General features: G+C 47.3%; 1 protein-coding gene across 5 annotated transcripts; it reads left to right on the forward strand.

The window, feature by feature from the left end:
• The first annotated feature begins 16 nt into the window (after positions 1 to 16).
• Positions 17 to 14,740, forward strand: WFDC3 (WAP four-disulfide core domain 3). 5 transcript variants are annotated; one of them, XM_041733036.1, is made up of 7 exons: positions 17 to 212; positions 2,471 to 2,788; positions 3,265 to 3,396; positions 4,020 to 4,166; positions 12,398 to 12,529; positions 13,751 to 13,935; positions 14,514 to 14,740. In XM_041733036.1, exons 2-6 carry the CDS (start codon positions 2,710 to 2,712, stop codon positions 13,933 to 13,935), a joined length of 675 nt encoding a protein of 224 aa, XP_041588970.1. In that variant the 5' UTR covers positions 17 to 212; positions 2,471 to 2,709; the 3' UTR covers positions 14,514 to 14,740. The 5 variants fall into 5 exon arrangements, with proteins under 5 accessions (XP_041588970.1, XP_041588968.1, XP_041588967.1 ...); XM_041733034.1 differs by having other exon boundaries at positions 17 to 115; XM_041733033.1 differs by lacking the exon at positions 2,471 to 2,788 and having other exon boundaries at positions 101 to 212.
• Positions 14,741 to 16,997: the final 2,257 nt, after the last annotated feature.

A 16,997-nucleotide genomic window follows, 5' to 3' on the forward strand; every position in this document is an offset into this window, starting at 1 on the left:
GGTTTCCATGGGAACCGCAAGGCCGCGTCTCGCTGGGGCCCGGAAGCGGGCAGGCGCTGTGAGCCGGGCGGCCGGGGCTTCTTCTGCGGCCCGGCCGGCTCCTCGGATGCGGACTGTGGGTATTTGGTCCGGGAGCGCTCTCCGCTGGGCCAAGGCGGGTGGAGAAGTGCGGGGCAGGAGGACGAGAGCGGGCTCTCGGGGCTGGAGCTTAGGTGCGGAGGGGAGCACAGCGGGGCCCGCAGTTCAGTCTTTGAAAGCCGTAGAGTGCGCCTAATGCGGGGACCCGAAAATCCAACAAGAGGGGGTCTGGCCCATGCCCCTCCAAACACCCACCGGGTCCCCGAGGCCTAGGCTCCAGGGGATGCCTCTTGCATCTAAAGGCATCATAATGAAGGTTGGGTCTTGGCCCGTGGACTCTCCAAGCCCCAGCGACCTGGGCTTCTCTCTCCAGGAAGGTGATTCTGGGATGGGCGGGGATGCAGAGGTTTAACAGCTATGGAGTTTCGCAAAGCTCCCCTTAGCTCTGGCTTAGAGGTAGGATGTCCGTAAATAGAACTGGATCGATTTACCGGTAGTAGAGAAAGTTCCTTTTACCGGGTCACAATGTGGAATAGTAAAAAGTACATGAGTTTTTATTTGTATTTTATTTATTCATGGGAGACCGAGAGAGGCAGAGACATAGGCAGAGGGAGAAGCAGAGGCTCCCTGGAGGGAGCCCGATGAGGGACTCCATCCCTGGACTGGGATCAGGCCCTGAGTCAAAGGCAGACGCTCAACCGCTGAGCCACCCAGGTGCCCCAGTACCTGAGTTTTTAATGTAGAAAGATATGAGTTCAAATCCAGCATGATATGGTGATTAAGAATATTGACTAGGCAGGGCTGCCTGCCTTTGGTCTACCACCCTCTGTGTGATCCAGGTTTCTTTCTGTGCCTCGGTTTCCCTATCTGTAGAGTGGGGACAATGGTACCTAACTAATAGGGTTGCACTTAAGGATTAAGTGAGCTAATTCATGTGAAGAACTCTGGCACAGGTAAACCCCCAAGCAATGCTATCTGTCACTGCTATTGTTAAATTCCAGTAACCACCATTTACTAGCTTTATGACCTTGGTCATTCTTTCTCAACCCCTCTGAACCAGTTTTCTTACTTCTGCAAGATTATTGTGAGGATTAAAATAGATAATACATATAAAGCACATGTTAGGTTATCAACAAATGTTAATTATCTCCATGGTCCAATATCAGCCTTAAAACAATAAGGCAACTCTTTGGCACCAAACTCTGGCTCTATAGTGGATATTTTGGCTTTATTTTTATTTTATTTTTTTAAGATTTTATTTTTTCATAGAGACAGAGAGAGAGGGGCAGAGACACAGGCAGAGGGAGAAGCAGGCTCCTTACAGGAAGCCTGACGTGGGACTCCTCCGGGGTCTCCAGGATCACACCCCAGGCTGCAGGCGGCGCTAAACCGCTGCGCCACCGGGGCTGCCCTGTTTTTTATTTTTTTTAAAAAAAAAATATTTTGTTTATTTGACACACAAAGAGAGGCAGAGACATAGGAAGAGGGAGAAGTCGTCTCCCTGTGGGGAGCCCAATGCAGGACTTGATCCTAGGAGCCCGGGATCACAACCTGAACCAAAGGCAGATGCTCAACCACTGAGCCACCCAGGTGCCCCGAGATTTTTTCCTTTAAGCCTTGAATTTCCTCTGCTCTTTAATCTTACTAGGCCAAGCAACGTCAGTGGATACCATTAAATATCATGTCTGACCAAAGTCATCATGGACAGGACATGTCAACAGGACAGATAAAAGTAAAACAAAATAGAAGAAGAGGAGATAAAGTAAGGGAGTATAGATGGTCTAGACTACTTGAATCATAGCAACTTCTTTTTCGTTCTGTCAGCTAGCCTTCATGCAATCCAAAAATGGCCTGAATGGGCTAGATGGACCAAGATGTAGGTGTTTGGTGCATTTGTATTAGTTCTGAACAAACTCACATACGGCTTTGCTGTAGTTTTTTTTTTTTTTTTTTAAGATTTTATTTATTTATTTATGAGAGAGAGAGAGAGAGAGAGAGGCAGAGAGACAGGCAGAGGGAGAAGCAAGCTCCATGCAGGAAAGCTCAATGTGGGGCTTGATCCCGGTCTCCAGGATCAGGCCCCAGGGCCAAAGGCAGTGCTAAACTGCTGAGCCACCCCAGCTGCCCCCTTTCTGATGTTTTCTAAGTAGTCTGCTCCACTCTGTTTTTTGGATTGCTAGGATGAACAGGAGCCACACCACATTTTGTTAGTTTGGTTATGATTAAGTCCTGTCTTTGGTCCTTCCCTCTGTCTCTTTGGCTGCAGCTGTGTCCTTCCAAAGCCCTTTAGGGCTCTCTTTGATCCTTAATCCAGTGGCCATCCCTTCATTTCCCCAACTACCAACCAGGTTCCTTATCCCTGCCCATGAGTGTTGTGTATATTGCATTACAGAGTTTGATCACCATCATCACATGTGCCCTTTGGGAGTGCCAGGCATTTTCCCACACACCAGCAACCACTTTTCTTCTTGTCGGGAGAAGACGTCCTTGGGGAATATTGCGAAAGGGAAGACTTTGGGGCTGGGTTTGGGCCAGTCTCCTAGTCCTGCCCTTCCCTTGATTGATGCTCTGGGTGAGGTGTATACCTCCGGCCTGGACTGAGCGCTCATCTCAACTCTCCGCACCATCATCATGTCTAGCTGCTGCTTCTTCCTGAAGGCACTTCTTGCTCTTGGGTCCCTGACATCCTGGGTGGCTGCAGGAGAGCATGGTGAGCTATTATGTGGGATCCCTGGCTGACAGTAACAGAAAATAACTAAGAATAAGTCATCCCTTTCCTCATCCTGGAGTGAGAGTCCTCATTTGTGGAGATGGTCATATCTGTAGGTCAGGATTGGATGCAAAGATTCTCAGGACAGCTTGACAGGGTAGGTCTTCTTGGTTTTCTTTACTCTCTCTGGACAAGGAGGTAGGACTTCCAGTCTGGCTTACTAGAGGTTCTAGCTTTTCCCTAGTGCTCTTTAAATGTGAACAGGATCAACCCCAACCTTTCCTTCTCTTTATCTACAAAGTGGCTGGACATTCAGTAGTGGTAGGTGAGTGTCAGTGGTTGTGTTGGGGGAGGGGAAAGGTATTTTGGATAGGAAAGTTTGGAGAGGTTGAACATCCTTGAAGTGCACTTGGCTTCTATTCCCCATCTTTTGAGGCTTAGCTAGTCACTCCAACCTTGTGTGATATCTTTTGCAGTGAAAGAAGGAGAATGCCCTCCTGATAAGAACCCATGTAAAGAGCTGTGCCAGGGGGATGAATCGTGTCTGGCTGGGCAGAAGTGCTGCAGCACTGGCTGTGGTCGGGTCTGCCAAGGAGGCATTCCAGAGGGTATGTTGACTGGAGGGGCAAAATCCAAGTGTGCTTCCTGACCTTGCCTCTGGGCTAGAAAGACCCAGAGAGCCTCCAACGTCCTAGATAGGCTCTTGAAATCTAGCTTGCCTGAAGTGCCTCATCTCCCTTTTGGAGTTTCATCTTCAATCACTGAGTCCTCAGTTCTTTGTCTTCTATCAGGAAAGAACACACAACTGACGATCTCTTTTTTTTTTCTGACGATCTCTTTTATTTGAACTCAGGGCTCCTGCGAAGGCTGGAGGGCAAAGTTGTGAGGGGAAGCCTGTTAGAGGTAGTTATCAAAAGAGTAGACCCCGAGCCAGGCTGAATAAGACTTAAACAGCCTTTTACCTCGATTTCCTCATCTGTAAAATGGGGATAATTGTTTGCACCTCTTGGAATTGCTGTGAGTTTCAAATGAGAGGTTCCTGGCACAAAGTGAACTCAGTAAATGTGAGCTCTTATCATTGTTACTGTCTCTGCTGTAGCGCCAGGGTTGAGAGTCCCAAAGAAGCTCGGGGGTTCCTTCCTTTAAATCTCCCTTTTGCTACACCTATGGGTGCCACCAGGCACTTCTCTCTCTCTCTTCTCTTTATGGCTGTCTCCCTTTTTTGCTACAGGGAGGAAAGGAGATTGCCCCAGGGCTGTTCGGAAACAATCCTGTTTTCAAAGGTGCGTCACTGATGAGACTTGTCCGGGTATAAAGAAATGCTGCACGTTTGGCTGCAACAAGAGCTGTGTGGTCCCAGTCCCTAAGCCAAAGCTGGGTAAGAAACACTACCCCGGGGCCCATGGGCTCTTTGGCCTGAGTCCTTCTTTCTCAAATAAGTCTGCACCATCTTATTGTTGGTTTTACTTTACTTTGAACAACAAAAATTAAGTGGCTGCCATATTCTGAGAACTTTTCTAAAAAATGATAGACAAAGGGTCAGCCATTGATGATCTGGGAATGGGGTCCAGGCAGGCAGAGGAGGCTGCTAGAAGGAGGATCGTGGCATGCAGAGCTTTCTGCCCTATTGCTTGCCTCCTCTTTTGGTCCCTGAGAGGCCTCCAAAAGGTATCAGAAATTGATGATGCATCTTCCGTAGCTTCCCCTTCTCATTTCCCTCTTGTTTCTGGATTTTTATGGTTTATTTGCTTGTTTGTGCTTCCACATATATTTTGTTATCATATTGTCCATCACTACCTCCTTCCTCTCAAATAGGAGGGCTGCTTTTATTGGAGATGTGTTAGATGTATAAATTAATTTCAGGAGTGCCTGAGTGGCTCAGGTTAAGTATCTGTCTTCAGCTCAGGTCATGATCCCAGGGTTTTGGGAGCCCAACGTGGGCTCAGCAGGGAGCCTGCTTCTCCCTCTCCCTCTGCTACTTTCTCCTCCCATGCTCTTTCTCTCTCAAATTAATAAATCTTAAAAAAATTAATTTAGGGAAAGCTGACATTTTTATGTGAATCTTTATGTCTTCCCATTGTCCATGTGCATTTGGTGTATTTCATAGTTTTCAAATACTTCTTGATAAGTTAATGCCTAGGTTGTTTTATTTTTTTCTCATCTGCATTAAATGAGGTCTTAATTTACACCTTCCATTATGTTTTCTAAAGAAACTGGAACCATTCTCTCTGAGGGCATGTGGCAGCTATTCCAGTAGAAAAGCCTAGATTTTGGTAATCAGAGAGCTGGGTTCAAGCCTGAGGCTCACCAGTTACTGGCCAGCAGGTCCCTGGCCAAGTGTCTTCTGCTTCCCCGAGCCTCAGTTCCCTTCTTTGTAAAATGGAAAGAATAAGCCTTGGAGGTTGTTGTAAAGATGCAAAGTGTGTAAAGTGTTTAGCCCTCAGGAGACATCAGCTTCCTTCCTGTTGCCTGCTAAGGTGGGCTTTATTAGGAGTGCAGTTGCTTACCAGCCCCTTTTATCAAGAACAAGGATTCCTCTTCCTGTGGAAGACTCTGGAACTCCACAGCATGTGACCACCTCTTTCTTTCCAGCCAAACCTCCCCAGGTAGCGGGCCTCTTCTCTGGACCTTGTGGGGCTGTGTTTGGCCTGGACAGCTCTCTTGGGCTCCCTGCCCATTAGAGAGAATAGAGGGTTGTACTCCTTGCCAGGACTCTTGCGGCCCAGCTTTGGAACCAGAGCCTGGGAACCTGTGTCAGGCCAGTCACTCACTGCCAGCCTGTAAGGCCCAGCACAGTCTTCCAGTGTGTGAGGCTGATGGCTGAGTCATGGGGGCTGAGGGTGAGGCTGGCACCTAGGCCAGGCCCTTTGTGAGCTGCTTTGGCCCTTGGCCAGCCCAGATGGGGCTTCTTCTTTCCTTGGAGCCAGGCAGCCTGCAATAGTGACCTCCCTGCAGATCTCCCAGAGTATACTTACTGGCTGAGCGGGCTTCCTAGTCTGGCGAGAGTAGTTAATGACCTGTCTACGGCTCCAGGCCTGGGCTGAGCTACTCCATGGGACAGGAAGCTGTCAGTCCTGGGCTCTGAACAGTTCCTGCTTTCCCTCGGCTCTGACATTGCCAGAGGTTTACGTAGCCAGTTCTAGTCTGTTTGGTAAGGTGGGGGGACAGGCTGGCTGAGGGTTCAGAGTAGACCCTGGGACCTGCTCAGGTGGGGCAGTTCTGGTTTGAGCATGCAAGTGAACCTTGGCTTCTAACTGCTTGCTGTGTGGCCTCAGGCAAATCCTTTTAGCTCTCTGAACCTCACCTTTGTCCTCTGTACAGTGGAGATAAGCTTATTTACCTCAAAGAGTGATAATTTGGTGTCTTAGTCCTTTGGGCTGCTAGAACAGAATTCCATAGACTGGGTGGCTTATGAATAACAGAAATTTATTTCTTATAGTTCTGGAGGCTGAGAAGCCCAAGGTTAAGGTGCCAGCAGATTCAGTGCCTGGAGAGAGCCAGCTTCCTGGTTCACATACTGCCATGTTTTCACTGAGCCCTTACACGGTGAAAGGGCAATATGAGCATTGTCCTATTCATGGGGGGCCCCCCTCCCAAAGCACGCATCTCTGAAACACATATTAGGGGTTAGATTTCAAGACATGAATCCTGGGGGAACACAACATTCAGCCTATATCATACAGTTTAGAAGACTGTATTTTATTTTATTTATTTTTAAAATATTTTATTTTTTTATTCATGAGAGACACACTGAGAGGCAGAAACATAGGCAGAGGGAGAAGCAGGCTCCCTATGGGGAGCCTGATGTAGGACTCAATCCTGGGACTCCGGGATCATGCCCTGAGATGAAGGCAGATGCTCAACCACTGGGCCACCCAGGCATCCCAAGAAGAAATTTATTTTAAAAGCCTATAGAAAGCCTGCCAAATAATGCTCAGCAGCTCATGCTGTGATGCACAGCACCTCTCTGCTCACGTTCCCTCCTGCCATCTGAAGTCAGATCTGTGTGTCCCCTCCCTCACTACTTATCAAGTGTCTGCAGCTGGCATTATGTGTGTCCGGTGTGAGCAAGGCAGCCGAGGTTATAAATAATAGGCATAGATTGTGATGAGAGCTGTGAAGGAAAATCAAAGAGAGCTATCAGGGAGGTGTCATTTTAACCTGCAGGATGAGAGAGAGCTGGCTGTAGGGTGTGTGAAGAGTAGGAAAGAGCTTACTGATTCAAGGAAGTGAAAGGAGGTCAGTGGAGTTGGAGAAAAGAGAAAGGGAAGGAGGAGGAAAGTGGCTCCGGTTAGGGAGAGTCCAGACCTCCAGTGAGTCTCTGGGACCTCTGTCAAAGCCCTTGTTCTAAGTGCACTGGGAAGCCTTTGCAAGGCTTATGAAAGCAGAGAGGAGAGGCCTAGTCTGGTTTTCGTTTTACTTTATTTTATTTTATTTATTAATTTTAAAGATTTTATTTATTCATGACACAGAGAGAGAGAGAGAGAGAGAGAGGCAGAGACACAGGCAGAGGGAGAAGCAGGCTCCATGTAGGGAGCCTGACGTGGGACTCGATCCCGGGGCCCCAGGATCACATCCCAGGCTGAAGGCAGCGCTAAACTGCTGAGCCACCCAGGCTGCCCTGTTTTACTTTATTTAAAAAGATTTTGTGTATTTATTTTATATATATATATATAGAGAGAGAGAGTGTGTGCTAGAAGGATGAGGAGCAGAGGCAGAAGGAGAGGGAGATAATTTCCAGTGGACTCCATACTGAGCACAGAGCCCAATGCAGGGCTGGATTGCATGCCCCAAGATCACGACCTGGGCCCAAACTAACAGTTGGACACTTAACTGCCCAAGTTACCCAGGTGCCCCTTGGTTTTAATTAATTAGTTAATTAATTTTATTATTTTTAAAGATTTTACTTATTCATGAGAGACACAGAGAGGCAGAGACATAGGCAGAGGGAGAAGCAGGCTCCCCGTGGAGAGCCTTATGCAGGACTCGATCCCAGAACCCCGGGATCACAACCTGAGCCAAAGGCAGACACTCAACCACTGAGTCACCAAGGTGCCCCTGGTTTTCTTTTTTTAAATATATGTATATTTTATTTATTTGAAAATAAGCACTCTGCTGGTGTGTGAAGAAGAGATGGAGACAAATGTAGCAGATGGCAGGCCCATTAAGAGGCAGTTGAGGCAGGCTTGGGGGGAAGGTGAGCACAGCTTAGACCAGGGTGGTGATGGTGTGGACAGGGAAAAGTGACAGACTTGAAATACTTTTAAGGTAGAGTTGACAAGACTAAGTGAAGAAATAAGTGGATGTGTGTGCTGAGGGAGAGGAAGTGTCAAGAGCTGTACTAAAGTGTTTGACTTGAGTAGTTGAGTGATGGGAGGTCTTGGAGGTAAGAGGTTTTGGAGCAAAGATGCAGATTACAGCCTAAGAAACGACTCTCCTTTGGCTACCTTAAGGCGCCTCCCCTCCCCCATGAAACCCAGTGACCCATTGTTTTGCTTATTACAACCTGTGAATTATATCCTTTGGGTGGATGGATGGCATGGGCTTCCTGTGTGTTTGGATGACCTTTTCCTGAAACCTCACTGCTGGTTGTTCAGAAAAGAGTTAACATAGCAGGCCTGAGATTGATATTCTTAGAAAGGTCTACTTGCAAGACCGGACTTGACTGGCTTCTGGGAACTTAGATTTTGAGAGTGTTCCTACTACCCTAACTGGTAAGAATCATACCTGCTAGGGCAGCCCTGGTGGCACAGCGGTTTAGTGCCGCCTGCAGCCCGGGGTGTGATCCTGGAGACCCAGGATGGAGTCCCACGTCGGGCTCCCTGCATGGAGCCTGCTTCTCTCTCTGCCCCTGTCTCTGCCTCTCTTTCACTCTCTCTGAATAAATAAATAAATAAATCTTAAAAAAAAAATCATACCTGCTAAGCAGAGAGTGCCCAATAAAAACCCCAGGTCTCTAATGAGCTTCCCTGGTTAACAACACTTCACACTGTGTTGTCATGACTTATAGGAATCCACTAGAAGAGGACTCATGGAAGCATGTGCTTGATTTCCTCTAGACTTTGCCTCATGCACCCTTTCCCTGAGATGATTTTGCTTTATATCTTTTCCTGTAATATAGCGTGGTCATGAGTACAACTGTATACTGAGTCTTGTGAGTCGTAACACATCACCCAACCTAGGAGTTGTCTTGGAGACTCCCAACACACTGGTTTCTTGCTAGGTTTTACTAATCCCTGCAATTCTCTACCACTGGGTCTTCACTTTTGTCAGAATACAGCTGAATGAGTCCTAGCTATTTCTTTTTTAAAAGATTTTATTTATTTACTTTGAGGGTGGAGGGGGGAGCAGGGTGGGGGGGAGGGGAAGAGGGAGATGGAGAAGCTGAGCAGGGAACCTGAGACCCAGGGGGCTCTATACCCAGGACCCTGAGACCATGACCCAAATGGGATGCAGATGCTTAACTGACTGAGCCATCCAGGTGCCCCATGACTGAGTCTCAGCTCTTGTTCTTGTGTAATCCTTGTAGAGTGTAGGGAATCATAATGAGTGGCTTAAAGGACCACATCATTGGTCCTAGTGTCAGAGCTGGGAATTTGGGAACCAATTCTGCCACCATTGACCTCAGGCCAATCCTATCCCTTTACTGGCTGTCTGGCTGTCTATTTGCAAGAGGAGTAGGTTTGATAACTCAGAGAGTCCTTGGCTTAAGAAGTTTTGGGATTTCACTTTTCAACTAGCGCCACTGTCCTTCCCTCAGGTATAGTGGAAGGTTACAGCCAGGGTAATAGTAAAGTCTAAGAGTATTTCCTGGGCTTCAGCTTTTTATTCCACTTTTTTTTGGTGATATCTTGGGTCTTGGGATAGGGGTATATTTGCAGGGTGGGGATGACCATTCCCATTCTGACTCTCATTCCTGTTTGTCATCCTGATTCCTGGTAAGATAACTGTGAGGTGCCTGGAAACCATGTGGTATGAGGAACTGAGCTTACCTAGTTTGGGAAAGCTGAGACAGTGAGAGGCAGAGGATCCTGTCTAGGCTGATGGCACAAGCCATGTTTTCACAAGGTCTCTGGACATAGGACCTGGACCAATGGACAGAACTTCTAGACAGCCAGATTTCAGCTGAGGATAAAGTATAAGGATGGGGGTGCCTGGGTGACTCAGTTGGTTAACTGACTCTTGATTTAGGCTCAGGTCATGGTCTCAGGGTCATGAGATTGAGCCGTGCATTAGGCTCTGTGCTCAGTGTGGGGTCTGCCTGAGGTTCTCTCTCACTCTCCCTCTGTCCCTCCTGCTCATGTGCTCTTTCTCAAATAAATAAATTAATCTTAAAAAAAAAAAGTATAATGATGGCATAGTCTGGCTTGGAGGTTGTGAGGCCCCCTGGATTCCAGCATTTGAGCTGAGAGTAGGGAATTATTTGGCAGGGATTCAGGCATCAGACATGGGTGATGTAGTGGGTGGCCATGGTGGGCACTGGTCAAAGGACACGTTCTGACCCTCAGGGCTTCAGCCTATTCCCCAAGAGTCTCTTCACTGTCTGGTATTTGACACAACCCCAGGGACCTCAAGGAAGTCTGGCCTGGAAGAGAGTAGAGGTTTGGTCTTTATGCCTGGTCCTCAGTATGAGCTGGTATTGGTCACTTCAGGGCCAAGCTCAGCAAAATCGTATCTGGGAAGTGTTCTGCTCAGTGTAATTCCATGAAAAGTTAAAGTTGCTAGGTTTTTCCCACCAGAGAGATTTTTTTTAATGTCCCCAGCCTTCTCAACTGTGGGATGAAAGACTTTGCTCTTTGTTAAATAGATTTTAGTGTTCATCTGGCAGGTGGGGAGGTGTGGAGGGGTACATCTGGCAGTGACCATATTTTCTGGATTAAAAAATAAGATTTGATGTGCTCTGACAATGGCATAGAACCTTTGAAATAGGGGCTGTTCAGGAAAATCCTGTGATGCAGGGTTATTAGACCATGATTGTTTAGCTGTACGTGTTTTCCTTGGAGTCCAACACTTGCCTTTTCCATCATGGCAGACTTCCCAGAGCCAGACATATGCAATTATTACATGTCCCTACTCAAGGGCACTGGGCCAGTCCTGCGTTGGTTTTCTACAATGCTTTTAATAGCCTGCCTCTTCTTTTCTCCACTTAAAAAAACCTGAAATAAACACTGAGATGAATGAGTCATGGCAAGTCAATTTGGCTTGGATGAGGCTTCCTAGGGAGTGCCTGCTCCAGAGGACCTGGCCTGGTGCCTGCATGTTTTAAGGATGGTGTAGTAGAAAGAGTGCTTCCTTGCAAACCAAGAGGCTGAGTTTTGTCCTGCTTTCCTGCTGACTCACTCTGTAGTTCTGGGCAAACCCCTTCTCTTCTCTGAGCCTTATTATCTTCAGAGGGGTGGTGAAGGAGTGCATCATGGATGTGCTTGGCTCTGTACAACAGAAAATTAACCAAATAGGGATTCATTTTTCTCATATAAGAAGAAGTCCTGAAGTAGGGACCAGGGCTGGGGTGGTGGCTCCATGATGCTAACAAGGATGAGGTTGTTTATTTTCCTTCTCCTTTGCATTCCATAGCTCCATCCTCAGTCTAGTTGCCCCCCATGGTTGAAAGAAGACGGCTCTATCTCCCTGTGTTATGTCTGTCTTTGCACTGGAAGAAAGAGAAGCCAGGGGGCAGTTTGAAAGGTGCATTATCTGGGTCAGAATGCAAAAGTTTTCCCAGCTTATGTCTTAGTTTGTAGTCTCTCCTAGTTACAAGGTAATTTGGGGAAGCAAATCATTGTAGCTGGCCAGGCTCATTGCCTCACAACAAACCTGCGGTTTTATTAGCAGGTGTTTCAGTTATCCATGGCTGCATAACAAGCACTCTCCAAACTTAGTGGCTTATGATAACAGCATTTGACTCTTTCTCACAGCTGGCCCAAACAGGCTCAGCTGGGCAGTTCTTATAGCCACATGGCACAGCTAGGTCACTCACGTAGCTGCATGTAGCTGGTAGCTCAGCCGGGAAGTTGATGATGGCTGGACCTTTCAGGATGCTTCTCTTCATCCAGCTTCTCTCGCTATGGGATATCTCATCATTCCACAGTTGAGCCCAAGCCGCTTCATGGTGTAGCAGCCGGTTTCCAAGGGGGGGCGCTGTTTCCCAAGCCCCAATATACAAGTGCTTATCCAGCCTTTGCTCTCATCATACTTGATGGTGTCCTGTTAGTCAAAGCAAGTCACACAGTCCAGCCCAGAGACAATATAGGAGGTGTGGTTCACTGGGGACCACCACCATGGATGTCTACCACAGGAAGGAGGGAGAAAGAGTGAATATGGGGTGGGCAATAGGTCTGTTAGCCATAGTAGGTTAGAGCTCAACAGTGTTTTCCAGACTGTGAGTCTTGAGATTAGTTTAGTAGTTGAGGACCAGCATTTGAAAAAATACATAGAAAGACTATAGAGTATATAGATATATGCACATATATATATATATAAAGTTTAAGCATGTCTATGGATTAATATACACAATGAAGAATGTAATTTTGCACTCAAGAATCACAGTGAAAACAACTGGAAACACTGGACTTGAACACCTCTGGGCCCCATGCTCTGATTCTATTGCAGAGTCTGGTGGTGAATGTCCTGCTGACCCCCTTCCATGTGAGGAGCTGTGTGACAGGGATGAGTCCTGTCCCCAGGGGCAAAAATGCTGTAGCACCGGCTGTGGGCACGCCTGCCGCGGAGACATTAAGGGAGGTATGTTGGCTCTTTGGGGAAGAAATCCTTGAGTTCCACGGTTGGTTGGGGAGGGAGCCGTTGGTGGCCTTATTGTCTTTCCCTTCCTGGGGGGAGTCAGAGTTCTCATCCTTCCTGTCCTCCTAGCCTCCAGCCCAAAGCCACCCTTCCTCAGGCTCCGGAGCCCATGCTGGCATTTTAAGAACTAGGGGAAGGCAGTGTGGGTTAGTAGGAAAAGTTCTGAGGTTGGAAGACTGGTAGCATGGCTGCTGGTCTTGGTCCCACTGCTGACTGGCTCCGTGGCCTTGGGGAAGCAAACTCTCATTGAGCCAGTTTCTTCCTCAGTAAAATGAGGGAACTGCCCAAGATCATGGTTTTCTGATCAAATTCTTAGGAACATATCTGCAACAGATAAAAGCATTCCTGATCTGATTTGTTTCAAAAAATATATATTTAAACAAATCCATATTTTTGAATGCTCCTTTTATACCAGGTGCTGTGGAACTCCCATTTCAGAATCACTGGCTCAGGTGTGTGTGTGTGTGTATGTGTGTGTGTGTGTGTGTGTGTTTTAAAGATTTTATTTATTTATTCATGAGAGACACAGGCAGAGGGAAAAGCAGGCTCTTTGCAGGGAGCCCGATATGGGATTTGATCCCCAGACCTCAGGATCACAACCTGAGCCAAAGGCAGATGCTCACCTGCTGAGCCACCCAGGCATCCCTCAGATGTGGTTTTTAGACAACATGTAGATTCCCAGGCAGTGTTCAAGGTTCTGAAGACATATTCTTGAAATTATGTAGTTTATCAGTGAAGGTAGATCAGATCAGGAATTGTAATAAATCTTGATGAGAGGAGCACAACCCAGGGCACCAAGCCTTGTCTGGGATGGCAGAGGAGGCCTCCCTGAGGAAGTGACCCTGAGAAGCCCAGGCAGAGGGGAGCGAGAAGGGGGCTCCTTGGCACCCCACCCAGCCCCACGCACAGAGATATCAAACCCAGGGACCTCTGGGGAACTCTATGGGGTATCATTTGAAAAGTTTTAGTCCAGATGTTCTCGTGGGCCCCTACTGATTTTCAGAGGCTCTAGCTTCCAGGTTTCCCAGGCAGATCTTTGGTTAAGATCTAGTTACAGTCAGGGATGGATTTCTCTGGAACTTCCAGGTCTCAGTTCTAGCCAGGAACTTGGAGTGGGTGGAGCCGACCGTCCTGTCTCTTTACCTGTGCCTGTTTATCCCGCAGGGCGGGGTGGTGATTGTCCAAACATTTTGGTGGGCCTGTGCATTGTTGGCTGCATGATGGATGAGAACTGCCAGGCTGGGGCAAAATGCTGCAAGTCAGGCTGCGGCCGCTTCTGTTTCTCTCCAGTTCTGCCACCGGAACCAGCCATGAACTCCAACTGGACCTCAGGTCTGATTCTGCATTAGGTGAGTATGGTCTGTCATCACTGATAATAACTGAACTGCTATGTGTAGAGCACTGGGTTAGGTGCTGGGTAGGGGATTTCAGAAGGTCAAGACAAAGTTCTAGTTGGGGAAAAAGATCCTATGTCACAGATGAGAACACTTTTTTATTGACATCATGGTCTTCTAGGCTCTCAGAGTGGGTATGCCTCCTTGGTAGGTTTTCCTGCCTGAAGCAGGATTTGATCTGGGCCTTAGAAGCTAGGCAGGATGTGACAAAGGGAGGACAGCACAGAGAACATGCTGGATGGGTGGTCTGGTGGTTAGCAAAGGCACAAAGGGTGGGATGTATGTGATGTGTTTGGGGAACGGGGTGGGGTGGGTGAGAGTGGGCTGTTTTTGTGTCAGGAGATATAAGGTTGACATCTGAATGAGGAGAGTCTTCACTGCAAGTTTGGACTGGATTGTCTGGGAAGCAGGACACCATTCAAGGCTCTGGGTAGCAACACATGCCGAACTTCTCTAGGGTAGAGGGGAAACATCTCTAGGATGGGGTGAGCCAGGAGGGCACAGCTTTGACCTGATGTTTCTTCTTTTTGTAGAAAGCCCGATGCCTAAGCTGTCCTGATTTATCCTGAGCTGCTTGGTGACTGCAGGGGGCTTGTTTTGGTTGCCAGGAGAGGGTGATGCCCTGGGGCTGTGAGCCTTGTGGGGGCTCTTGTGGCCCTCTTTGCTCTGCTTCTGTTCCTGCTGCTGCCTTGAGCATGGGAAACAGAGTTGTGGGTTTGGGCAATGATGTGCAGTGTCCCCAATAAAGACTTTGCTCACCTTCTTGTCTGTGCTGTTTGAGGGCCAGGATGAGGAGAGAGAGCCAGGGGTCTGAGCATGTTTACAGGATTACAGGATTAAGGCAATCCATCCTTTCTGAGAACACCAAACCTGGGTGCTGCTCAGGTAGGTGAGAGCTCAGCCTAGGCTGACTTGTCACACACAGATGTCTCTCGCAAGCTTCAGGAGTGGGACCATCAGGCTCCTTCTTGGGCCTGCTGACCTTTCTTTTGTTGGAAAGTATGAATGGTGATGGAATGGGGGTGGGCAACTAGTTTACTGTAGTCCCTTGGATGTTCCCACCTTGGAGTTCCTTCCTTGGGGGCCCGTCCCTTAGCTCTAAGACAGGCAGTTTGTCCTCTCTGGGTAGCTTTGCTGTAGGGAGGGGTTGTTCTTAGGGTCTCAGAATATAAACAATTAAAAAAAATAATTTAAAACTGCATACAAAATGGATCACATTCTATGTCTTGGAGAAGTTTATGTCATCACATTATTCTTGTAATGGGACACCGTGAAAATAGCTAATTTAACTAGTCATCTCCTGGTGAACATTAATGCTTGTACCTATAAGTGTTGGCCTACTTTTGCAAGTAAATCTGGGGAAATTCGGATCCCTGGGTGGCGCAGCGGTTTGGCGCCTGCCTTTGGCCCAGGGCGCGATCCTGGAGACCCTGGATCGAATCCCACGTCGGGCTCCCGGTGCATGGAGCCTGTTTCTCCCTCTGCCTATGTCTCTGCCTCTCTCTCTCTGTGTGTGACTATCGTAAATAAATGAAAAATTAAAAAATATATTAAAAAAAAATCTGGGGAAATTCTTTGTAGTAGAATTCTAGTTCCTTCAATAGAGCCTGACCCCAAAAAACGCCCTCAATTAGTGTTTGTTGAATGAATGAATATAATCCCTGAGTCTTTCCATTAGGAATTTGTTGAGCTGCAAGTAATAGAAAACCCAACTAATAGTGGCTTAGCCAATAAAGACATTTAATTTTCTCATATTAGATTTCGGAGAGAGGCTGTGAGGCTGGTCCAGCAGCTCACCCACAATACTAATGAACAGACTCCTTCCTTCCTCCCATACCAATGTCAGTGAGACTGTCACCTGGGATAGTTGCTGCAGATCTGGATGTCATGGCAGGAAGGTTTGTGGTGAGCAGAGTGGTGGAAAGACCTTCACCTCAAATGATGTGCTCCATTTTTAAAAAAATATTTATTTGTTCATGAAGACACAGAGAGGCAGAGGGAGAAGCAGAGCGTGATGTGGGACTTGATTCCAGGACTCCAGGATCACAACCTGAGCCAAAGGCAGACACTCAACCACTGAGCCACCCAGGTGCCCCTGGTGAGCTCCTTTTATTTATTTATTTATTTATTTATTTATTTATTTATTTATTTTTAAATTAATTTTTATTGGTGTTCAATTTACCAACATACAGAAAAACACCCAGTGCTCATCCTGTCAAGTGTCCACCTCAGTGCCCGTCACCCATTCCCCTCCAACACCCGCCCTCCTCCCCCCTTCCACCACCCCTAGTTCGTTTCCCCGAGTTAGGAGTCTTTATGTTCTGTCTCCCTTCCAGATATTTCCCCACATTTCTTCCTGGTGAGCTCCTTTTAATGATGGTGACCATCTTCCCCAGAAGCTGACCCCTCCCCACATTTTCCTCATCCTCTCATTGGCCAGAGGTATTGCCGCCCGGGAGGACAGAGAAGCAAATGTCTGCAAATAGGAAAGGGAAAATGTGACTGTTCTTAGATTATACATGCTTTATCCTTGAAGCTGAGGGAGGGGCCCACCTGGATATAAAAGTCAAGATTCTATTAGCAAGAAAGAAGGGGAGAATGATTTTGGGGTAGGTAAGTAATGAACTGCGTGTGTTTCATGGGGTCAAAGGATATATATGTTCAAAATGTGGACAGCCACAATTGCCAAACTGTGGAAGGAGCCTCGGTGTCCATCGAAAGATGAATGGATAAAGATGATGTGGTCTATGTATACAATGGAATATTACTCAGCCATTAGAAATGACAAATACCCACCATTTGCTTCGACGTGGATGGAACTGGGGGGTATTATGCTGAGTGAAATAAGTCAATCGGAGAAGGACAAACATTATATGGTCTCATTCATTTGGGCAATATAAATAATAGTGAAAGGGAATAGAGGGGAAGGGAGAAGAAATGGGTAGGAAATATCAGAAAGGGAGACAGAACATGGAAGACTCCTACTTCTGGGAAAGAACTAGGGGTGGTGGAAGGAG

The sequence above is a fragment of the Vulpes lagopus genome, chromosome 18 (assembly GCF_018345385.1).
Source record: "Vulpes lagopus strain Blue_001 chromosome 18, ASM1834538v1, whole genome shotgun sequence".
Lineage (NCBI taxonomy): Eukaryota > Metazoa > Chordata > Mammalia > Carnivora > Canidae > Vulpes > Vulpes lagopus.

What these genes read in the sequence shown, in the direction of transcription:
- WFDC3 (XM_041733032.1), top strand. Translation starts at nt 314, where the DNA reads ATGCCCCTCCAAACACCCACCGGGTCCCCGAGGCCTAGGCTCCAGGGG. An exon ending in GGGCTTCTCTCTCCAGGAAG is followed by an intron (nt 456 to 3,264) that starts GTGATTCTGGGA and finishes TATCTTTTGCAG; the next exon opens with TGAAAGAAGGAGAATGCCCT. An exon ending in CCGCGGAGACATTAAGGGAG is followed by an intron (nt 12,530 to 13,750) that starts GTATGTTGGCTC and finishes TTTATCCCGCAG; the next exon opens with GGCGGGGTGGTGATTGTCCA.